Consider the following 25,418-nt stretch of genomic DNA (forward strand, 5'->3'; position numbering starts at 1 on the left):
GCAAAGAGTAAGAGTGAATTGCAGTTTCTAGTTAATAACTTGTGAGATTATAAATTAATATAAATAATCACTCACAGGCCATCACTATGCACAATCCCTCCAAGTGGAGAGCTGGCTTGAACACATGGAGTTTATGTCAAGTCATTCCACTACTAGCTCAATGTCAAACACACATAAGTCAACACGTGTAACTAAACTAAACAGGTCGTTTGCATCTTTGTTCTGGCCGAAACTCTTTTTATGGAGCTCTCTTTAAAGTAACATCTGCTTCTCTTGTCCCTTATTTACATTCCCAGGCAGGACAAAGGAGGTTTGCAGTCTAATCTCATTTTAACATGGCTACATTTGTTTTGGTGGTGACCCAGATGCTTCTTCAGAAGTGTGTGGGCTGCTGCAAATCGTATTCATTGTGATAAAATCTGTGAGGCCCTTCCAATCAATCATTCTCGAGCTTGCTTTATTACAGTTGAATTATCCCAAGAGAAGGAGACTGTATAAACACAACTGAGAAACTTGTGAAGAAAGAATAAAAAGTGTATGTGGCCACGTAGCCCTCCAGCTCAGAATCAATTAGATACCCCAGACCACATGGGTTTGGGACAGACCCAAGAGAGGGCCATAAACACACACAACCAAACACCCTTTCCCACCCTCTGACAGTGAATCCCTTCATAACAGGGGGAATTGGAGTGATGATGGCAGTGCAAATATGGTTTGTTGTGTTATTAAAGTCATTGTTTGTGCAGCAAGGCCCAGTTCCCAGAGTCCTCATCATTCAGCTCTCTGGAGAAATGTGCCCTTTGACCCCTGCAAGGTCCAATTTGCTCATCATGTCACCTGGCAATTCTAGTCTGATAGATGAAACTGGTTTCAGCATCATAACGCAGTATATTGTATGCATGTTTGGAAAGGTGTCGCTTCCTCACAGATATGCCACAGTGCTAATCATGCTGTAAAAGTCCTCATAGAGTCTTATGGTACTTTGAGTCTACGAAGCTCGAGTTGCATCCACGTTGGGCAGTTAGCGTTACTTTGCAGTCGGTTGAGAAATGTTTGTAAATTGCAGTAATGACAGCAGAAGCCCACAGGTTTGTCTAGACTGCCAGAGGAATGTGTTCAGGCTCCACACTGTGGTGGTGCACAAGAGGGCTGTTGTCTTTCTAGGCTCTTTAACTGCACTCTGACACTGAGCAGCTCACGAGAAGAAAGGTCCCACAACTGTAACAAAGTGTGTTTTTTACAGGTTTAATCCATATAGTACGAAAAACAAGAATGGTTGACTGACATCTACTTTTATGGAAACCAATTCTGATATAGCTCTATATTCCTTACATAAGTGTCATTTCAATGGACAGGTTTTTTTAAGCCTTACAAAACAATATTCTAGCCCAAAGCAACTGCTAAACATTAACCCCTAAATGAATCGGGAAGTTGCCAATTGTCTGAGGCAATTTTCTTGCAAAGTGGAATAATAAGTTAACTAGCCATTATCTGCTAGCTGCTCACTGACAGGACTCTTTAAAGTCATTAACCAGACTGTAGTAGCTCGCCAGTGTAGTTCTCTATCTCAGTGCGGGGGTCAAAGTGTATCAGTGAAACGGTTGGCTGACAGCGAACGTGGGTCCACTGCACCAGGGGGGCTCAGGAATCTGACCTCTGTCCTCACACATACCTCACATCAGCGACGGCAGTCAGAAGAAGTCAAGTATAAAAACAGAAAGATTTCCACAAAATTTACTTCAACCAAAAAAATGCATTCACTCATTCTGAAGGGTCATCTTTCTTTCAGTGTCGAGGGTCTCCAAGGCAACGAATAAAATACCGTGTTGTTTGAATGCGCGTAAACACACGTCCATCATTGTAACGACAACACGACCAGCGGGAGTCCTTCGGCTCTCTGACTAACTCCACAATCTCTGTATATGTGTGTGATATAAACCCTGTCGCACTGGTCCTCTCCAGGCCTCATGAGCAGTATTTATGGACTGTGACTGACCCACATACAAGCTCAAGAGTACAATAGCAGACAATCCTTTCAGAAGACCAAACTACTGAATGATCATTTGAGTTTCTGAACTGAGAGCTGACCAAGTGTGATTCCCTTTCATTTCAGTTCTTATTTCCAACATTTGGCTGCATTAAATCCTTGTTAAATATGAGTACTGATTTAAAGCTCATCTATACCAGGATAGGTAAAGATTCTGACTTTTCTAAATGTCAACTGAATGGAAAGATCGTTTCCGCATGCCACAGGTTTTAACAGCTAAAACACAACAATAGCTTACGTCTCATTATAATGAATGTGAAATGCACTGGCACATGCACCTCCACAGACTTGCTATTCAGAGAATGTGCAGCACGTCAAACTACAGAGAAGAATCCTTATCAATTTTTAAATTACACAGCTCTGGTTACATTCATGAAATATTTTGCATTTCAAAGCCATGATGCTAAATTCCACAACAGATACATAATCTTGCTGACATATTGGCTGACTCACAACATGCAGCGACACACAAAAGGACACACAAGATACAGGAGGTAACGGTGACCTTTTCAGCGTCCCATCAAACGCTGGTGAAAGGCCGCTGTCTGTTCTCGCCTGGCAATGCACAGGGGCCACAACAGAGCTCCTTTCAACGGCTCTGTGTGTGTCAGAGTGTGTGCGTGCATGCTTGTGAGGCAAAACAGAGGCGGGTGACTCTCTAAAAAGGTGAAGGGCGGGCGCTGTTTTCCATCGGTTTGATCATCAGAGAGCAATGCCTTGTATTAACTCAGGTCAAACCCCCTAGACAACAAAGCCTGGATGATTCAATGCTGAGGCTCAGCTTTGTTCTAGCTGCTGCCACATCAGCCAGATAGTTCACAGAGCTCACACAACCACTTTTCTCAGACGGGCAGATGTAAATAAACACGCGGGAGGAACTTAACATGTATGGGGTGACCAAAACAAACTCAAACAGAGCAAAAAATAGAATATCCTTCGATTCTGGTCAAAATATGATACATAGGGTTTCCCACTGGAAAGAAATAAGGACTGCTTTCCACCGATTACCATTAGCTAAGAGGTTTCCTTCGATGTACTTTCCAAAGAAACTAAACGCTTCCCGTCCGCACTTTGTGGAGACTTACCACACGTGTGGAGCTAACCTTTCACTTTGCTGCACACACACACACACACACACACACACACACTCCTGAGTGCTCACTATGTGATCTGGTAATGGATCACTGTGGACAACGTCAGGAGGAAGGAAACATGAAAAAATTACATTTAAACAGCATAGGGGCTGAAACATGATGGAACATCTCTCCGTATACACACACACACACACACACACACACACACACGCAAAGACAGATTGATTACAAAGCTTGCCAGAGAGCAGACACACAACACAGGATGAAAGACACAGGGAATGCACAACCTGAACAATAATAATTACGTACAAGCACTTACACACACACACAAATGGAAAATATGCTAAGTCTGAGTACGAAAACTGAAACGCTTCTCCGCAAAACCTCAACTCAAAAAGCCGTTTCGCTGTGCAGACATACAGTATTAAGCTTGACACTGAACTGCTGAAAACAACAGTAACGCTTAGACACATATAAACAGCTGGGATCCTGAGTCAGCTATGGAATGCATGCAGAGATATTAATCGAGGAAAGTATGTGGAAACAACAGATGATCAAATCTTTTCTTCCAGGAAACAGAAGAAACATGTAAAAAAAAAAGAACGCAACGAAAGAAAAACCATTAACTCCCACTACCTCCAACTTCTTTCTGACAAAACGCACACATCACACACACACACACACATCACACACACACACACACACAGACACACACTCTCCCGGTATGCAAAACACTCACCGTGTGTGAAGTGTGTGTGTGTGTATGTGTGTATGAGTTGTCCCCTGCCAAAGTGCAGCGCTCCAGTGAGAGGCCAAACTCTGCTGTGGCTCTGGAAGCTCCCTGCCTCCTGCCCCTCCCACTCATGCCTGTCATGTGACTCATACAAAGCAACAAGACACGCCCACTTCCTTCAAATAACCCCCCCTCCCCTCAACAAAGCAAAAAAAAAAAAAAAAAAAACTTCCAGCATGTATACACAACACACAGGACGATGAAAAAGCAGAGTTTAAACATAGTGTAAGAGAAGAAGGGTGATTACGTGTCAAAGAGAGAAAAAAAAAAAAAGCAGGGACTCTGCGAGGTTGGCTGCAGTCTTTGGGCCAGCTCAATGTCCTTCTGCTAAGCTCCCAGAAAATTTACAACCCTAATTACCTGGCCTGACCCTCTCATCTGCTCCTTAGGCTCAACATTCATTGCATCCCATTCATTCCTCTCTCACAGACCTGAGACACATCACATTAAACTACCGGGACCCCCTTTTGTTGTCCCATCTGTTGGTGCTCTGCACAACTTTGGGATATATCAGTATAATCCATGAGTCGGGGGCTGGACAGTTTTGGACAATACTCGATGGATTGTGCAATATTCTTATATGCTGCAGAATGAGCAGAGGATATGGAGAAACTTGTATTTATTAAAAAAAGTTAAAAAAACAAACATTTCCAACAAAATCCACAAAAACAGATTCAGTAGCGTTTGTTGATGCAGTCATTTGCATGATAGTCAATATCAGTCAGACACAGTTTTCCAACATTAACAAATGTTTTAAAGAAGAATGACAGTTATAAGATAGTAAAAAGTGCCTCAACAGTTGCAGATTTTTTAGTAAACAGTCAGAAATATAACCTTCACTTATTTTTTAAAACCTTAGAGGGAACCAATTACTTTGGTTGATTACTATTCTTATGGGGTATGTATATTTGTGTGATTAAAGAGGAGAGGAAACAGCTGTCTCCAGCCTCACAGGAAGTGTAATTATACCCCAGTGCAAGGGGCATGAGTGCAACCCTACAGCCACATGAGCAGACACACATGCACATAAGCAGGGCAGCACCTGCATTCCTCTGCAGATGAAGAGTCATGTTCCTGAAAAAGCAGGCACAACAGGCTGGAGTGCTTGATTTGTTTCATTTCATTGCAGAGACTCGGCTGCCAAAATCAACCCAGCACACGCTGGCACCTCTGTGTTGAAAGCATCCTGAACCCAGCGCAGAATTTATATATCATGTCCCTCTAACCAATGTGAAGCACTGTCGTGGGCCTTCCAAAGTCTGCACTAAACAAACACACAAATACAGATGTCCTTGTACGTGTGATGAAAACCAGGTCTTACCAAATAAGGAGTTAAAATAAACCCTCGTTATACTTAGGTTTACAATGTGGGAAATGGTACATTTTTCCCAAACTATGGGCCCCCCTGTCTTAAAACCATTCAGCCTTTGCCGCCTCTCTTTTCATCTCCCTCTCTCTGAAACTCCACTTTATCGCCCCCAATAAAAAAAACCTGGTGTTTAAACTGAAGATACTAAAATGTAGATAAAACTGACAGGAGAGGGTTTAAAAGCTACTACGGCGAGTTTGCTGGTTTTTAAATAACCTCAGCTCCATTTTTGTGTAAACATCATATCCCGCTGGAGTTCTTGAAGTCTAAATTGGCCAACAGGTCACAGTGTGTTGAAATGAAAAAGACAAAATTAAACTGCCCAAGTCACCACTGACACCCAACATACCTCAATTCACTGCATAGCTCAGTCTGTGTCAACTCGAAAAAATGATGTACTGTAAGCTGTTAACTTTCTAGATGTTATTAAAAGCTTGGAAAAAAAAAAGCTTTTTGTATGATAAAAAGATTTCCATTCACTTTGAAGCTTCTTCTTAAACGACGCTGACTCCTGAGTGAACCCTGCATGCATGCAGAGTGAGCCAACCATCATTTGTTTGATCCGACATAACTTGGCGTGCGGCTTTCTTACAGAGTCGATGCCCTGCTGGGGACATGGCCTTCTCCGATCTCCAAAAAAGATCTTCATTTTAAAAAAGGGGGAATGGAGTGACAGAAAGCCAATGGCAGGCGCTGATGTTTTCTAGGCTGCTCCGAGCCAAGATGGTGTCATGTATTGGCAGGCGGAGTATGGGGCTGCTTGGCTGACCCCTGACAACGCTCCTCGCAGCTGTCCAAGGTCTTTCATAACACAGAAACACGGATGGATAGAAAGTGCATGACTCACTGGGCGCATTATATTGAGCACATCACTGTCTAGTCTTTTTCCTCTGCAGAAAGTGCAGAGAGAAGTGTGCGCTATATATGAACATTTGTGAGTGTAATTATATCAGAAAGGGAACATGAGGAGACATCTTGTACCCCGCAAGTTTGCTAAATTAGCACACAGTGGGTTGTAGGGCTTTGGGACGATTGAAGGATGGAATTAAGTCGGTCAAATCCTGCATCAATTTTGCCATGCAAAAAAAATAAATAAAAATAAATCACTGTTGAACAGAACATGCTGAGGTTTCTGAGAAATACAGAGAAATTACAAGAGCATCGTTACACACAATCATCTGTATGATGCTCTTGTGCTCCCCATGTGAAAGATGTGGGTGGTGACCACAGAGTAACTAAATGTTTCCTTTGTGTGTTTTGAATCTCTTTCTGCCTTTCCCAAAGGGAATACCAAAGCCTCCATACAGGCTATCAAGAGGATCTGGCTCTGTGTATAAGCATCTGTGTGTGTGTGTGTGTGTGTGTGTTCCGCAATAGGAGGTGTCACATGAATCCACTTCTCTGGGAAAAGCGGAAGTGCTTTCCTAGTTTAGATGATTTCTAGCAAACAAAAAAACAAACACTGAAAACAGTTTCGCTGAGCCGTGCCATATGCCGTACGTATGCAAACACAGAGTGGGGCAGATGATCTGCTGTTTGGTGTGTTTCTAAAACGTGCACTGTAACAGGGTTTAACTGCAGCACTGACACAAAGCTTTTACGAGCTCAGGGACTCCAGGTGTGTGAAACCAACTACCTGTGTGACAGCATCTCCTGCTGGCTGCTGGTAGTGTTGCAGCAGTGCAGACAGATGAACAGGGCTATTAAACATGTAGTTAAATAAATGTCCCCGTTCTAGAGACTAGAGGGTTAAGTATACTAGTGAGAGCTCATAATGAAATAGAGGAAAGGATGAAAATATCAACCTTTATATATGGGAGTATATTGGATAAATCTAAAACTTTACAATAGCACTACATGCATATTCATATATAAAAATGCATGCAACCAAAAAACATGTATGTACTTGATCTGAAATGTGACACGTGATACTGTAGATCACTACAGGCTAATAAACAAGGCACCAGTATAAATCTCAGTGTTTATCAAACTGCACCGACTAGTTTCCATCCTAATCCTTATAATTCCCAGGTGCATCACACAATTACTCCTCAGCGTCATATAAAAAATAAAAATAATAACCTTTCTACAGGCACATGACGGTGCCATGGTAAAAAAACAACAAACGGACAAACAAGGGAGTACAACTTTTCTTGAATACAGAAAGAGATTTCACCTTAAGATATGCATTATGATACTTCCTGGAATGCTTGTTTTGCCACTTCATTAAACAGGGAAGCGGTAACCGAGTTACGCCTACTCTCACACAAATACCCTGATGGCAGCGGACTCATGAAGGTGAGCTCCCTTAATTTCTCAACGCTAGATTTCGATTTAAACGCGACACAATTTTACATGATTGGTACAGGTGTTTTTTGTGTTCTCCACTCCTTGTGTTACTATCTCTCCAACGCTGCCGCTGTGCAAAAAAGTTTGGAAGATTATCACTTGAATTGATTAGCTCAGACTGCCGAAGCCTTGTTAACTTTGGAGAAATCTACTGCACAAGTGACTATGGATTTTCTCCCTATCTCTTAACTATAGTTCTATGTGATATTATCTATATTTTAATTTGATTCATGATTCTTTAAGCACTGGCTTGATGAGCAGGAACAGCTAAATGTCAAAGTTTATGTCAAAAAGTATTTTATTTCAGCAGCATCATTGCCATACTGCAGGCGTGGCCAACCTGCTGCTCGGGAGCCGCATGCGCCTCTGGACAACAAGAATGTGTCTTCCCTCTCCTTTTAATTATTATTATGCTTGTGTGTATTGTGTACGTGTGACATTTCTTGATGACTGGGAGGACGCTTACTTTTTTGTTAAACGAAAAGGCAAGTCTTTCTGTCTGATATGTGACACGTCGTTATTACATTTCAAAGCTTTAAATCTTCAGCGCCATTTCCATTCAAACATCGACAAGGAATTCCCCAAAGGTACTGAACTTTGCAAGTCAAAAAAACGGATCCAGATGTTCCAGCAATATGCCAAGCATGCTGAGACAGTGACGCTTGCATCCTACAAAGTGCCGTAGAACATTGCCTGTGCTAAAAAAAAAAAAAAAACATACAAGGATTAAACTGACATGATTGAAATATCAGTGAGTGATTGAATGAGTGAGTGAAATAACTGGCCACTGGTCTTGATAAGCAGGACTTGCAGTGTGATGTGAATCTGGCTGAGGAAAAGTCTGGCCTGTAGTCTTGGGATGAGTTTAAGCCCATTTTTGTCTTCTGTTTCATAGTGAGGGGTGTGTGACATTTGTGACATGGTAAATTGTTAATATTTCATTCTCTCTGTGTGTGTATTCATATATGAGGGAGAGAGAGGGTGTGTGTGCGCGCGTGCGTACATAATGTGGCTCTTTGCAATACCACAGTAAAAACTTTGGCTTTAAGTCCCTGGCTGGTTGGCCACACCTGCCATACGGCATATGAAAGTGGTAAATAAAAGACTGACTGATATTATGCATTGTTTTTGGAAATGTTACTCATGATATGCAGTCACTAGAAGTGTATGAGTCATCAAAATAAGTAATAATGCTGAATTACAATGCTTGAATCTAAGATCTAAGAATCACAACACATTTGGGAATCTAAAAGATACAGGTAATATCCGTTCCTTAGTTTTAAGACATTCACCAAAAAAAAAAAATTCAAATCATAGAAATAATCATTTGATGTATTTTTGATGCAAGTTACAAATACATGTAGGGTTCGAATTTTAATAGTGACCAATATGTTTTTAAATATCTCAACAGGATGATGACGATGTCAGGAGGAGTCTTGAGTGTACTGAAGCTCAAATCAATCAACGATTTGAAGAAAATCGACTTTGGTACATCTGTGCCCAAGCACAGTCTTTTGCTGCTTTACTGGTTTGCCAACACAGTTGACCTCGACAGTAACAATGTCATATGGCTGACCTTTAACCCAAACCTTGAAGATTATGGCTCACATTATTATGGAAACTATGAGGGGATGTTGAACCCACTACCTGAGGGATACCGGTACTACACTGTTGGAAATCTCTATGAAGACACGACTGAAGAACTCCCATCTTATGTTCGCAATCCTCCAAGGGAGTATAGAGGAAGAAATATGGACAGGATCATATTTAGAGTCCAGGAACAGAAAGCAAGACAGACAGCTTTGCAGAGGATAGACCAAGTGTATATCACACAGCATTATGAACATCAGGGGACTTACAATCCAAACTATACCTACCAGATCACTGCTAACCTCTTGAGACAGATCAGAGAGTTTTCTGTTGGAGGAAACCAACTGTTGCATCTCAGAAACCACTTTGGAAGTAACGCTAATGATTTAGACTTAAGGCACATCAGAAACATATGGGGTGACCTTGCTTGCCTTGGACTATTGTTGTTTATTGTGATCCAAGAAAAGTACTCATCTATCCAACAAACAGGAAAACAACAACCAAAACAGAAAACAAGAGCAGAAAACAACAAACAAGAAAACAACAAACAAGAAAACAACAAACAACCAGACAACAGCAACAGACCCGACAACGGTAATAGACCAGAAATCACAAGAAGAGTGGAAAACAACAACAGACCAGAAAACCCAAGAAGAGTGGAAAACAGTATAAGTTATGGAGGTGCTTCACTTGACGCACCTCAGAACCCCTCAGAACCCTCCGAACCCCTGGTCGACAACCCGGAGTTGTTCTCTTGTTTGTTTTGTTTTGCCCTCATATGCTTTGTATTTTATATTCTAACAGCTTTTTGAAAATATACCCGAGTAAAAACATCTTCCTCAACAAGAGAGGATGAGGTGATCAGTGAATCAGGGGGGTGAAACTTTTGCTTGGACATGACAGACTTTTGACCAACACGGCACGGTTTGGCACATCAGCTGTAAATAGACATGGATTTATCTGGCTGTACAAATGACAAAAAACAAAATAGAGGTTTTACATTTTGTTATGTGAAGACAAAGGGAAGTTTAAAAGAGTTGGACATTTTGAGTTGTATAGCTTTATTCACAAGACTACAGTTTGTTAATAACAGGAGATTTTTGTCTTACAAAAGTATTGAAACTGTGAAAATGGCTTTCATTGTATAGGACAATGAACTTTTTTCTGGCACGGTACTAAAGCTCCAGGTTTCATTCAGGCAATAATGACTAATAGAATAGTAGTGACTCACTGTTAATTAACTGATGAGAATGTAAATTGCTTTGATGGATATAGAAACAGAGAAATTAAAGGCTGTATGGCCTGGTAAGGACACTGAAAATGTTTTAGCTTTAAAAAACAACAACAACAACAACAACAACAACAACAGTATTTTACTTGTGGTTGTGCATTACTTCTGTAGTGTTTGTGTTAATTAAACTATAATGTGTCAATCAGATCCATGTCAGTGTTTTTATTTTAAGTTTAAGCAAACTGGAAGAGCTCAAGTTATATGTGCAAAGTCATGAAGACAACAAACTAGTTCTCATTCTACAGACAATCACAGGAAAGTCATGCAGTATGCATGAAAAGCACTTGGTGGTATTAGCTTTGAAGAACAACTTTATATTAGTTCAACATTGTTTTTTATTGATAACACCTTGATAAATGGCATTTTGTGATGTGGTATGAAGCTTACATATCTTGCACTAGAATTTGTACTAAAACTCTGAAAGGATGAAAATATTTGCCTTTATGGATGGTAAAATATTGGACAAATCAGTATTAACCTTCAAAAACCTGGGGTCCTGGTGACTCCAAGATAAAACCAGCAGGTATTGTGGGGTCAATAATGTCTATGTCAGCTTATTCTTGTCTCTCAACTCATAATTTCTGGCACGCTCTGTGTACTGTGCAATAAAAAAGATAAGATGCAAAATTGAAAGAAGGAAGTTTGACACAAACAGGAAGTTTTTATCAAATTATCAAACTTCCTGTTACCACCAGTTGTGCTCAGTTCATCAGTTTACTTCACAGGGAAGTGCCTGCTCACACAGAAACAGATCAGATACCAGACGGCAGCAGACACATGCAGGTGAGCTCTTATTTTGATTAACAGGCGACATTTAACTCAAGTCTTCTTTGTGAGATCTCTCCCCTCTTTCTTTTACTATACCTCCAATACAATGCAACAAGGAAACAGAGAGGGCATTTTGTACTTAAAGGACTTTGGAAGATACTTACTTTAATTCAGGGGCTCAAACTCAAATTTTCATTGGGCCATTTTCTGGGGGGCTTTAATATCGCTGTGCATTCATCTGCTGACTGCACAGGTCTTGAGATCGGCTGTTGCAGTGCATTGTGGGATTTGTAGTATGAGCAGTGGAAGTGTAATTTACCAGTGGGCCATTAATAACAGACGTATGAAATTATCTTGTGGGCCATATAATAATTTTCTCACAGGCCAGATCTGACATGCCTGCTTTAATTGATGAACTCCATTAACTTTAGATACATTTTGGAAAACTGTGAATTTTGTCCCCCATCTCAAGTTACAAATACATGTATGGACTGAGAATCTCTATCATGGATAAATCATTTGGCTAATGACTAAAATATCTCAACAGGACGATGAAGATGTCAGGAGGAGTCACGAGTTGCTGTGTAGCTCTGTTGCTTGTCCTGACCTCTGTGTCAGCTGTACACAAAAAGCTGGATTCAATCAACGATTTGAAGAAAATCAATTTTGGCTCATCTGTGCCCAAGCACAGTCTTGTGCTGCTCCACTGGTTTGCCAACATAGTTGACATTGACAGTAACAGTGTCATATGGCTGACCTTTGACCCAAACTGTGGAGATTATGGCTCACATCACTACGGAAACTTTGAGAGGTTGTTGGACCCACTTCCTCGGGGAACTGTCAGATACTGGTACTACACTATTGGAAATCTCTATGAAGACACGTCCAGGCAACTTCCATCTTATGTTCGCAATCCTCCAAGGGAGTATAGAGGAAGAAACATGGACAGGATCATAATTAGAGTCCAGGACACAGGACGAAGAGCTTTGCATAGAGTAGACCAAGTGTATATCACACAGCATTATGACACTTCTGAACATCAGGGGACAAGTTATGATCCTGAACAGACCTACCAGATCACTACTAACCTCCTACAACAGATCAGAGAGTTTTCTGTAGGAGAAAACCAACGGCCACTGTTGAATCTCAGAAATCGCTTTGGAAGCAACGCTGATGAATACTCCATCAGACAAACATGGGGTAACCTTGCTTGCCTTGGACTGCTGTTGTTTATTGTGATCGAAGAAAAGTACTCCTCCAACCAACGAAACAACAGAAGACCGGAATATAGACAAAACCGGTCTAGTGATAGTTCTATGGACTGGATCTGTCTTATTATTATTTTGTTATGTATTTTTTGGTGGATTTTTTATGCAAATAACAAATAAGGGAGAGCAATACTCCTATATATTGTCTAAACCAAAGTGTGACAGTGGAGCTTTTCAAGGATAATAAGGACCATGAACACTTGCAAACAGTGAAGCAGGCAGTTGCGCATTCAGCCAGGACAGTCAGTTTAGATTTTGGCATTAAAAACAAAAACTTTGGTACTGAAAAAAAAGGAATCATTGGTACTGTATTGGAAAAAGGTTGTATTGATACTTGAGGTCAAGGTTGCTTAATCTGTGCTGATGTATAACTATCATTATTATAACGGATTCACACTGAAAGAAATTCCACTGAAAAATTAAAACACAGCCATTAAAACACATCCAAACTTCCAAATATGACAAACTCTGCTCTTACACACTACATGCTTCATATTTGTGGCATTCTGATTTGTTTCCCCAACGACAATCTTCTCATTTTTCTTCATGTCAGTTGTTTTTTTATGCTGACAGTTTCTATTCAGAGTCAGTGAAATTTTTAGTTTCAATTCTCCGGCACTGTTTTGCTGTAGAGGGGAGGGGTTTAGGTGGAAGGAGCATGGAGAGTGTGATTTCCTAATCTGTTGTCTGAGACTGTCTGGGAATGTAATTTACTTTTGGTGTTACTTTATTTTTTCTTTCTTTCTGCAGTGTTAAAACATGTGTTCAATAAACTATGTGTTTTTTGTTGTTGTTTTTTAAAACTATTTCTCATTCTACAGACAATCACAGAAAATACACACATACAGTTACAGCATACTGATGGATCTTAGACCCAAATCACTGTCAAATCAAGGGAAATTGTTGTTCTAGGCAATCTTGAAACAATGATACTGTATATTCTATGTCTGTGTGTATTTTGTGTGGGACAAATGGTGACAGAGTTCAGGGGGGGCCTTGACACTGTCTCTGTTCCCACCACAGGTGACCAGGTTCCTGCAGGGACAGACACCTGCTGCTCTTTGAAGCATCGGGGGAGAACCTCGAAACAATAAAATAGTTAAACAGCATAGGAGTGGTCATACAGAGGTAGGAACAGAGGAAGCTGATGTGTCAGAGCAGGACATTGTCTAATGGTTGCATTGGTTATATGTGGTTATAGTATAAAAGTTCCTGAATGTTCTTGCCATTTTCACTATCAATAACATATATTTAAATCATTATGGCGGTTATGTTTTCATGACTTCGATAAAGCAGGACACGACAGAGTGTGATATAGGGGTTTCATTCTCCAAAAAGGAGCGGTGTAGAACTTTACAAATACACTTTCATGCTATCTAAATCATAAATTAATTAATGTCAGATAGGCTATTTATGTATTCGAAATAGATCTGTTGGTATATACACTTTATATGAGGATTGGCTAATGATTACTCAGGCATTAAAACAAATAATCACCCTACGGTCCAAAGGACACATTCACTGTGGTTTGAATCATATACCTGCTCATGAAAAGTAAACATTAATTTTCAGCTAAACAAACAGAGTTACACCTGCTCTCACACAAAGACAGAAATTTGACGGCAGCAGACTAACGCAGGTGAGCTCTGTTCATTTCTAAATGCTAGTTTTTCGATTTATTTATCATGACACTATTTCACCTGATTAGTGAAATTTGACGTCTTTGTGTTACAATCCTTCAGAATTTTGTGTTTTATATGCTGGTCTATTTTGTAGACTATATCATGTCTGTCTGTATTGGGAGAGGGATCCGTCCTCAGTTGCTCTTCCTGAGGTTTTTTCCATTTTCTCCCCTTGAAAGCAGAAATGAGGTTGTTGTATATGGTACAGACAGTGAGATCCCTTTAAGGCAAAGTTATGATTTGAGATATTGGGATCAATATAAAACGATTGTCTTGACTCACTCGACTCTAAGCACACAAGGGTTCTGAATGTTACTGGTAAACATGATAACAACAACAAGCAAAATCATTGTAAGCTTATGGTTAAGTTATTACAATGACCTATTCAAATGTATTTATATTATGAAATAGATTATCAAATCATGGAAATAAGAATTACATTGAAGCATCTCGAGCTACAAATACATGCATGGATTGAGAATCTACTGTATGGATGAATGTGACCAATAACTTTTAAAACATCTCAACAGGATGATGAAGATGCCAGGAGGAGTCTTGAGTTGCTGTGTAGCTCTGTTGCTTGCCCTGACCTCCGTGTCAGCTGTACCAAAGCTCAAATCAATCAACGATTTGAAGAAAATCAACTTTGGCAAATCTGTGCCCAAGCACAGTCTTGTGCTGCTCCACTGGTTTGCCAACATAGTTAACCTCGACAGTAACAATGTCATATGGCTGACCTTTGACCCAAACAGCAGAGATTATGGCTCACATCACTACGGCAACTTTGAGGAGTTGTTGGACCCACTGCCTTGGGGATACCGGTACTACACTGTTGGAAATCTCTATGAAGTCACATCTGAGCAACTTCCACTTTATGTTCGCAATCCTCCAAGTGAGTATGTGGGAAGAAACATGGATAGGATCATAATTAGAGTCCAGGAACAAAACACCGGACGAGAAGCTTTGCAGATGATAGACCGAGTGTATATCACACAGCATTATGCCACGTCGGAACATCAGGGGACAAGTTATGATCCAGATCATACCTACCAGATCACAACTCGCCTCTTAAGACAAATCAGAGAGTTTTCAGTTAGAGAACAACAACGGCCACTGTTGTATCTGAGAAACCGCTATGGAAGTAACGCGGATGAATCCTACATCAGACAAACATGGGGTAACCTTGCCTGTCTTGGACTGCTGTTGTTTATTGTGATAGAAGAAAAGTCCTCCTCCAACCAGCGACACAACAGAAGACCAGAACACAACAACAAAAGACCAAAACACAACAACAGACCAAAAAATAGCACATGGGATATCAACAACAGACCCGAAATCTACAACAGACCGGAAATCTACAACAGACTAGTAAACGACAGATCAGAAAACACACAGAGTCGTTGTCGATGTCGAGCCTTGGCGATCTGCTGTTTTTTAGGATTTTTTTTAGTAATAGAGATTTTTTTGTTCATTTATTTCAATCACAACTTCAGTTGATCGGTAACAGTGAATCAGACAGTATAAAGAAGTAGTGTGCAGCCAGGACAGCGAGTTTAGATTTTGTTATTGAAAACAAAATGTGAACTGAAAATGTAAACACTGGTATTAAAGCACATGTATTCAAAGAGTATTAAATTAACACAGAAAGAAGTTCCACTGAAAAATTAAACACACGCATTAAAATGACCTTCAGATTTTTTTTCCTTCAGTCTTTTTTGTGTACGCTGACAGTTTCTATTCAGTTTCATTTCTCCGGCACTGTTTTGCTGTAGAGGGGAGGGGTTTAGGTGGAACGAGCATGGAGAGTGTGATTTCCAAATAATCTGTTATCTGAGACTGTCCATAGTTACAAAATGTCCTGACAGGACAGTTTATTTTATTATACCATGCATGTTTAAGGGGTTGGACATTTTAAGTTTTATATCTGTTTTAACAAGATTGCAGTTTGTTAATAACAGGAGAATTCTGTCTTTATTACAAAAATATTGGTACTGGGAAAATGTTTTTTTAGCTCTCTCTTTCTGCAGTGTTCAATAAACTATAATGTGTAAGTTAGATTCATGGCAGTGTTTTTATTTTAAGTTAAAGGGAACTTTTTTTTTTACTATTTCTCATTCTACAGACAATCACAGAAAATACACACATACAGTTAAAGCATACTGATGGATCTTAGACCCAAATCACTGTCAAATCAAGGAAAATGGTTGTTCTAGGGAATCTTGAAACAGTGAAACTGTATATTCTATGTCTGTGTGTATTTTGTGCGGGACAGTGGTGACAGAGTTCAGGGAGAAACTCGAAATAGTTAAAACAGCATAGGAGTGGTCATACAGAGGTCAGAGGGTGCCTCGACACAGACACTTGCACCTGCAATGTAATAATACAATCTAAAAATAGACAAATGAGCTGAAGAGGTCCTTGTTTAGATCTTCCACGATCAGGAAGCTGATAGTGATTTTGAGGAGGATGTGTCAGAGCAGGACAGTGTCTAATGGTTGCATTGGTTATACGTGGTTATAGTATAAAAGTTCCTGAATGTTCTTGCCATTTTCACTATCAATAACATATATTTAAATCATGTCATGTTTTCATGACTTTGGTAAAGCGGGACATGACAGAGTGTGATATAGGTGTATTTTCCTCCAAAAAGGAGCGGTGTAGAACCTTACAAATACACTCTCATGCCATCTAAATCAAATTAATTAATGTCAGATAGGCTATTTATGTATTCCTTATGTAGTTGGTATAGACACTTTTTATGAGGATTGGCTAATGATTACTCAGACATTAAAACAAATCATCGCCCTACGGTCCAAAGGACCGTTCACTGTGGTTTGAATCATAAACCTGCTCATAAAAAGTAAAGTTTTATCTTCAGGTAAACAGAGTTAGACCTGGTCTCACACAAACACGGCAGCAGACTAACACAGGTGAGCTCTGTTCATTTCTAAATGCTAGTTTTTCGATTTATTTATCATGACACTATTTCACCTGATTGGTGAAATTTGACTCCTAAGTCTTTGTGTTAAAATCCCTTTTAAAAATATAAAATATCTCAACAGGACGATGAAGATGTCAGGAGGAGTCTTGAGTTGCTGTGTAGCTCTGTTGCTTGCCCTGACCTCTGTGTCAGCTGTACCAAAGCTCAAATCAATCAACGATTTGAAGAAAATCAACTTTGGCAAATCTGTGCCCAAGCACAGTCTTATGCTGCTCCACTGGTTTGCCAACACAGTTGACATTGACAGTAACAGTGTCATATGGCTGACCTTTGACCCAAACCGCAGAGATTATGGCTCACATCACTACGGAAACTTTGAGGAGTTGTTGGACCCACTGCCTTGGGGATACCGGTACTACACTGTTGGAAATCTCTATGAAGTCACGTCTGAGCAACTTCCACTTCATGTTCGCAATCCTCCAAGTGAGTATGTGGGAAGAAACATGGACAGGATCATATTTAGAGTCCAGGAACAGAACACAGGACAAGAAGCTTTGCAGAGGATAGACCGAGTGTATATCACACAGCATTATGCCACGTCGGAACATCAGGGGACAAGTTATGATCCAGATCATACCTACCTGATCACAACTCGCCTCTTAAGACAAATCAGAGAGTTTTCAGTAAGAGAAGAACAACGGCCACTGTTGTATCTCAGAAACCGCTATGGAAGAAACATTGATGACTTCCAATTTAATGACATCAGACAAACATGGAGTAACCTTGCCTGCCTTGGACTGCTGTTGTTTATTGTGTTACAAGAAAAGTACTCCTCCAACCAACGACACAACAGAAGACCAGAACACAACGACAGAAGACCAGAACACAACGTCAGAAGACCAGAAAATAACCAATGGGATATCAACAACAGACTAAAAATCAACAACAGACCGGAAAACAACAACACACGGGAAATCAACATCAGACTGGAAGACGACATTGAACTGGTAAACGACAGATCAGAAAACACACAGAGTCGTTGTCGTTGTCGAACTTTGACGATCTGCTGTTTGGTTGTTGGATTTATTTTAGTTATATTAATTATTTTTTTGTGCATTTATTTCATAAATAAACACTAGACATAGCCTGAAAAAAGGTTCCCACCTCTGGTCTGTACACGGTGTGATGTTATAGCTTTTAAGAACAATAAGAGCCATTCAATCACCACTTCATTGTAACAGTGAATCAGGCAGTATGAAGAAGAAGTGTGCAGCCAGGACAGTGAGTCTAGATTTTCTTATTTAAAAAAACAACACAACAACAGACCCGAGATCTACAACAGACTGGAAAACGACAGATCAGAAAACACACAGAGTAATTGCCGTTGTCGAGCCTCAACGATCTGCTGTTTTTTAAGAATTTATTTTAGTAATACAGATTATTATTTTGTTAATTTATTTCATAAATAAACACTAGACATAACTTTTCAAGAACAATAAGAGCCATGAACAATCACAACATCAGTTGATCGGTAACAGTGAAGCAGTGTGCAGCCAGGACAGCGAGTTTAGATTTTGTTATTGAAAACAAAATGTGAACTGAAAATGTAAACACTGGTATTAAAGCACATGTATTCAAAGAGTATTAAATTAACACAGAAAGAAGTTCCACTGACAAATTAAACACACGCATTAAAATGACCTTCAGATTTTTTTTCCTTCAGTCTTTTTTGTGTACGCTGACAGTTTCTATTCAGTTTCATTTCTCCGGCACTGTTTTGCTGTAGAGGGGAGGGGTTTAGGTGGAACGAGCATGGAGAGTGCGATTTCCAAATAATCTGTTATCTGAGACTGTCCATAGTTACAAAATGTCCTGACAGGACTGTTCATTTTATTACACCATGAATGTTTAAGGGGTTGGACATTTTAAGTTTTAAATCTGTTTTAACAAGATTGCAGTTTGTTAATAACAGGAGAATTCTGTCTTTATTACAGAAATATTGGTACTGGGAAAATGTTTTTTTTAGCTCTTTCTTTCTGCAGTGTTCAATAAACTATAATGTGTAAGTTAGATTCATGGCAGTGTTTTTATTTTAAGTTAAAGGGAACTTTTTTTTTTACTATTTCTCATTCTACAGACAATCACAGAAAATACACACATACAGTTAAAGCATACTGATGGATCTTAGACCCAAATCACTGTCAAATCAAGGAAAATTGTTGTTCTAGGGAATCTTGAAACAGTGAAACTGTTATATATTCTATGTCTGTGTGTATTTTGTGCGGGACAGTGGTGACAGAGTTCAGGGGAGAAACTCGAAACGGTGAAATAGTTAAACAGCATAGGAGTGGTCATACATACAGAGGTTGCACTTGCACCTGCAATGTAACAATATAATCTAAAAATAGACAAATTAGAATAAATTTGTGTGTGTGTGTGTGTGTGTGTGTGTGTGTGTGTGTGTGCAGGCAGGTGATAAAGATTAAAAAAGGTGCCTGAGCTGAAGAGGTCCTTGATCAGATCTTCCACGATCAGGAAGCTGATAGTGATTTTGAGGAGGATGTGTCAGAACAGGACAGTGTCTAATGGTTGCATTGGTTATACGCGTATAAAAGTTCCTGAATGTTCTTGCCATTTTCACTATCAATAACATATATTTAAATCATTAAGGCTGTCATGTTTTCATGTCTTTGGCAAAACAGGACACGACAGAGTGTGATATAGGGGTTTTTTTCTCCAAAAATGAGCGGTGCAAATACACTCTCATGCTATCTAAATCATAAATTAATTAATGTCAGATAGGCTTTTTATGTATTACAAATAGATCTGTTGGTATAGACACTTTTTATGAGGATTGGCTAATGATTACTCAGGCATTAAAACAAATAATCACCCTACGGTCCAAAGGACACATTCACTGTGGTTTGAATCAAAAACCTGCTCATAAAAAGGATGACTTTCTTTACATAAATTATTCAACCCCCCTCCTCTGGCTGGCATAACTGGTGAGGCAGAAGAAACACTGAAACCACTTCCCTTTTCCAGTCTAATGAGTAATGCTTGTTGTGTAAGTTTCATTTTCAGCTAAACAAAGAGTTAGACCTGCTCTCACACAGAGACAGAAATCTGACAGCAGCAGACTAACGCAGGTGAGCTCTATTCATTTCTAAATGCTAGTTTTTGATTTATTTATCATGACACTATTTCCCCTGATTAGTGAAATTTGACTCCTAAGTCTTTGTGTTACAATCCTTCAGAATTTTGTGTTTTAATATGCTGGTCTATTTTGTAGACTATATCATGTCTGTCTGTATTGGGAGAGGGATCGGTCCTCAGTTGCTCTTCCTGAGGTTTTTTCCATTTTCTTCCCTTGAAAGCAGAAATATCAATATAAAACGATTGTCTTGACTCACTCGACTCTAAGCACATAAGGGTTACTTCCTATTGCTGTCCTGAATGTTACTGGTAAACATGACGCAAAACCTGTTCCGGTGTCATTTATGCCACCTAACTATTGAGATCATTGTAAGCTTATGGTTAAGTTATTACAATGACCTATTCAAATGTATTTATATTATGAAATAGATTATCAAATCATGGAAATAAGAAATACATTGAAGCACCTCGAGCTACAAATACATGCATGGATTGAGAATCTACTGTATGGATGAATGTGACCAATAATTTTTAAAATATCTCAACAGGATGATGAAGATGTCAGGAGGAGTCTTCAGTTGCTGTGTAGCTCTGTTGCTTGCCCTGACCTCCGTGTCAGCTGTACCAAAGCTCAAATCAATCAACGATTTGAAGAAAATCAACTTTGGCAAATCTGTGCCCAAGCATAGTCTTGTGCTGCTCCACTGGTTTGCCAACATAGTTGACCTTGACAGTAACAATGTCATATGGCTGACCTTTGACCCAAACCGCAGAGATTATGGCTCACATCACTACGGCAACTATGAGGAGTTGTTGGACCCACTCCCTCGTGGAAATGTCAGATACCAGTACTACACTGTTGGAAATCTAAATCAAGAAACATCCAGACAACTTCCCTCTTATGTTCTCGATCCCCCAGATGAGTTTCTGGGAGGAAACAGGGATAGGATCATAATTAGAGTCCAGGAGCAAAACACAGGACGAGAAGCTTTGCAGAGGATAGATCAAGTGTATATCACACAGCATTATGCCACTTCTGAACATCAGGGGACAATTTATGATCTAGATCATACCTACCTGGTCACAACTCGCCTCTTAAGACAAATCAGAGAGTTTTCAGTGAGAGAAGAACAACGGCCACTGTTGTATCTGAGAAACCGCTATGGAAGTAACGCGGATGAATCCTACATCAGACAAACATGGGGTAATCTTGCCTGTCTTGGACTGCTATTGTTTATTATAATAGAAGAAAAGTCCTCCTCCAACCAACAACACAACAGAAAACCGGAACACAACAACAAAAGACCAGAACACAACGACAGAAGACCAGAACACAACGTCAGAAGACCAGAACACAACAACAGACTAAAAATCAACAACAGACTGGAAAACAACAAAAGACGGGAAATCATCATCAGAGTGGAAGACGACATCGGACTGGAAAACGACAGATCAGAAAACACACAGAGCCGTTGTCGTCGTTGTCGAGCTTTATCGATCTGCTGTTTGGTTGGTGGATTTATTTTAGTTATATTAATTATTTTTTTTGTGTATTTATATCATAAATAAACACTAGACATAGCCTGAAAAAAAGGTTCCCACCTCTGGTCTGTACACGGTGTGATGGTGTAGCTTTCAAGAACAATAAGAGCCAGTCAATCACCACTTCATTGTAACAGTGAATCAGGCAGTATGAAGAAGAAGTGTGCAGCCAGGACAGTGAGTCTAGATTTTCTTATTTAAAAAACAAGATGTGAACTGAAAATGTAAACACTGGTATTCAAGCACATGTATTCAAAGAGTATTGTAATAACACGGAAAGAAGTTTCACTGAAAAAGTTTAACATTAAAATTACCATTCAGTTTGTTTTATGTGTGTACGTCGACGGTTTCTATTCAGTGTCAGTTATTTTAAGTTTCAATTCTCTGTCACTGTTTTGACGTGGAGGGGAGGTGCCAACTGTTGAGTTTGGATTGAGATATAGCCTTGGTATAACATGATTGTGATGAAAGGCCAAAATACTTTAAATAACCCATCTCAAACTGTGTGCTGTCAAGGGCAGAGTGTCTTCATGGTTTCAGTCCAAGTGAGTCGGTTATTCAAAAAACTGATCAGTGATCAGCACATCTTCCTCACCAAGAGAGAAAGGGGTGATCAGTGAAATATGATGGCGCTTGGACTGAAAACCTGCAGGCTTTTACTAACATGGCACTGTTTGAGGGGCGGCAGCAGCTCAGTCCATAGAGACTTGGCTTGGGAGTCGGAGGGTGGCCGGTTCAAGTGCAGCATGGGAAAAAAAATATGGAAGGTGGACTCGTAGCTGGAGAGGTGCCAGTTCACCTCCTGGGCACTGCCGAGGTGCCCTTGAGCAAGGCACCGAACCCCCCCCCCCAACTGCTCTGGCTGGCTGCTCATCACTCCACCATCTCTCTCTCCACATGTGCATGTCTATGAGCCTTGTACTGTATGTGTGTTTGGGGTTAAGAAATGCATGTAAATAAAAAAAACTGTGAAAAAAAAACGCGTCTTCTTTTAAAACAACTTTAAAAAAAACTTTTATTTATGGGATTTGATTGGATAAATAAATCAGTATTAACCTTTAAACTGGGCACCCTGCTGAAGTAGTGGTCAAAAACATCCACAGTTCAAAAATCCAGGAGATCGTCTCACAATTCATAATTTCTGGTAGCTTCTACCGTGTACTGTCCGATAAAGGCAACTACAACTAAACACTTTCACAAAGTTTCATCCAAACAGTTGTGTGATCAAACTTTCTGTAACCACTAAAAATGCTTTCAGTTTCATTTACGAATAACTTGGAACTGACTGCGCTCAACCTATCCTATCAAACAAAGGGTGTGTGTTGTTGTGGGATACATAAATACAAAACACAGCCTGTGTTTGTGTGATACTTGACGACAGACTAACAAGGTGAGCTCTCCTATTGTTCGCTCTAATTTTCTGTTTGTTAGCTCTTGTCTCAACATGAGAAAAACTCAACAAGGAAACACAGAGAGGGAATTTTGCACCAAGTAGACTTTGAAGGACACTAACTTAAATGGATTAACTTGGGTTGACAAAGCCTCATATTAACTTCAGATTAACTTTGGAAAACTTTTTTGTACATATCGTACCCCATCTCTTAAACTGGGCAAAAATTAGGATTCCTTTCTAATACTGTACTGACTCTTTTGGGAAATACAAGCAGGAGGAATAATAAGTAAAACCTGTTTTGGTGTGCGTATGAGCTGACTACTGTTTTAAGACAGACATTGTAAATCTATCCTTTAGGTGTTAGAATGACGCATTTATTAAAAATAAAAGATAGCAAAAATAAATTTAACAAATTATGTAAATAATCATTTGATGTATCTCAAGTTAATAATACAAGTATGGATTGGGGGTCTACAGTCTGGACAATAACTTTTAAAATATCTCAACAGGATGATGAAGATGTCAGGAGGAGTCACGAGTTGCTGTGTAGCTCTGTTGCTTGCCCTGACCTCCGTGTCAGCTGTACAAAAGCTCAAATCAATCAATGGTTTGAAGAAAATCAACTTTGGCACATCTGTGCCCAAGCACAGTCTTGTGCTGCTCCACTGGTTTGCCAACACAGTTGAGATTGACAGTGACAATGACATATGGCTGAACTTTGACCCAAACTGTGAAGATTATGGCTTACATCACTACCGCAACGATGAGAGGATGTTGAACCAACTGCCTCGGGGATACCGGTACTACACTATTGGAAATCTCTTGGAAGACACGTCTGAGCAACTTCCAGCTTATGTTCGCAATCCTCCAAGTGAGTATGCGGGAGATAACAGGGACAGGATCATATTTAGAGTCCAGGACAGAGGATGGAGAGGTTTGCATAGAGTAGACCAAGTGTATATCACACAGCATTATGACACATCTGAACACCAAGGGTCAAGATATGATCCAGATCATACCTACCAGATCACTACTAACCTCTTGAGACAGATCAGAGAGTTTTCAGTAGAAGAAGAACAACAGTCACTGTCGTATCTCAGACATCGCTATGGAAGAAACATTGATGACTTCCAGGTTAATGACATCAGAGACGAATGGGGTGACCTTGTTTGCCTTGGACTACTGTTGTTTATTGTGATTGAAGAAAAGTACTCCTCTAACCAACGAAACAACAGATCGGAAAACGATAGAAGACCGGAAGATAACATCAGATGGGAAAACAACAGTCCGGAAGACACCAGATTGGAAATCAACAACGGATCAGAAGACAACATAAGATGGGAAATTAACAACGGATCAGAAAACACAGTGTGTGAGTGTCCTTGTAATTGGCTAGTGATCTGCTGTATTGTATTATTCATTTTAGCTCTAATTATTTTGTTGTGCATTTATTTCCTAAAGCGGTGATAAAAAAATTGGAGGACCAATGTTTCTAGATACTGTCTTGGTTGAGACTGAGACAGAGACTGTGGGTCTACACGCGACTATCCTACAATATTAATATTGTATAATTGTAATATATGTTATATATTGTAATATCATAACCTCGTGTGATGGTGGACCTTTTCAATGACGATAAGAGCCATGATCAATCACAACTTAAGCTGATTGGGAACAGTGACAGTGGTATTGAAAGCAAAACCTGAACTGAAAAAGTAAACATTGCAATCAAAACTACTTTCTTAAAAAAAAAAAAAAGGATGTAGGTATCTCCCTTCATGAATAGGATAATATTGGATGAATCAGCATTAACCTTAAAAAACTGCTGAAGAAGTGGTCGAAAACCACTATAAATCCAGCAGGAGATCTTTTGCCCGTCTCTCAAGTCAGAATTTCTGGCACACTCTGTGTTGGCAAAATGCCAAATTCCCCACTGATACAATTTAGACTGATACAAGCATTAAGAAAAACAAAAAATAGAAAATCTGACATTAAAATAATTGCAAATATTTTACTTTATGTTCAGGCAACGATACCTCAGATTTGGTGATTAAGTTATGACATGTATGTGCGGCGGTAGAACATTTTGTGGTAGAAGAATAAACTTTAATATTCAAGAAGAATTTTAATCAAGA

General features: G+C 39.7%; 6 protein-coding genes across 10 annotated transcripts in view; 5 read left to right on the forward strand and 1 right to left on the reverse strand.

Annotated features, from left to right (window-relative positions):
* The window catches only part of LOC104929807 (septin-9), a 95,232-nt gene that overhangs the window by 14,565 nt on the left and 55,249 nt on the right, over positions 1-25,418 (reverse strand). The window contains exon 1 of one of the 5 annotated variants that reach the window (XM_010744421.3): positions 3,881-4,052. The exons of the other annotated variants lie outside the window; for them this stretch is intronic. The gene's annotated coding sequence lies outside the window, so the exon portion shown is untranslated. Of the gene's footprint in view, positions 1-3,880; positions 4,053-25,418 lie in introns of those variants that run through there. 5 annotated transcript variants of the gene reach the window in all.
* On the forward strand, positions 7,558-10,547 carry LOC109139201 (uncharacterized). The gene is made up of 2 exons (XM_019261889.2): positions 7,558-7,601; positions 9,064-10,547. Exon 2 carries the CDS (start codon positions 9,065-9,067, stop codon positions 10,052-10,054), a length of 990 nt encoding a protein of 329 aa, XP_019117434.2. The 5' UTR covers positions 7,558-7,601; position 9,064; the 3' UTR covers positions 10,055-10,547.
* On the forward strand, positions 12,717-16,535 carry LOC109139202 (hypothetical protein). Its single transcript, XM_019261890.2, has 2 exons — positions 12,717-14,208; positions 14,782-16,535. The coding sequence occupies exon 2, from the start codon at positions 14,783-14,785 to the stop codon at positions 15,746-15,748; it is 966 nt and encodes a 321-aa protein (XP_019117435.2). The 5' UTR covers positions 12,717-14,208; position 14,782; the 3' UTR covers positions 15,749-16,535.
* LOC104929805 (uncharacterized) lies at positions 16,665-18,493 on the forward strand. The gene is made up of 2 exons (XM_027285814.1): positions 16,665-17,181; positions 17,314-18,493. The coding sequence occupies exon 2, from the start codon at positions 17,318-17,320 to the stop codon at positions 18,329-18,331; it is 1,014 nt and encodes a 337-aa protein (XP_027141615.1). The 5' UTR covers positions 16,665-17,181; positions 17,314-17,317; the 3' UTR covers positions 18,332-18,493.
* Positions 20,185-22,218, forward strand: LOC113747161 (uncharacterized). Its single transcript, XM_027285812.1, has 2 exons — positions 20,185-20,341; positions 20,897-22,218. Exon 2 carries the CDS (start codon positions 20,898-20,900, stop codon positions 21,915-21,917), a length of 1,020 nt encoding a protein of 339 aa, XP_027141613.1. The 5' UTR covers positions 20,185-20,341; position 20,897; the 3' UTR covers positions 21,918-22,218.
* Positions 23,182-25,041, forward strand: LOC109139203 (uncharacterized). Its single transcript, XM_027285815.1, has 2 exons — positions 23,182-23,280; positions 23,793-25,041. Exon 2 carries the CDS (start codon positions 23,794-23,796, stop codon positions 24,748-24,750), a length of 957 nt encoding a protein of 318 aa, XP_027141616.1. The 5' UTR covers positions 23,182-23,280; position 23,793; the 3' UTR covers positions 24,751-25,041.

Source organism: Larimichthys crocea, chromosome XII, assembly GCF_000972845.2.
Source record: "Larimichthys crocea isolate SSNF chromosome XII, L_crocea_2.0, whole genome shotgun sequence".
NCBI classification, from domain to species: domain Eukaryota; kingdom Metazoa; phylum Chordata; class Actinopteri; family Sciaenidae; genus Larimichthys; species Larimichthys crocea.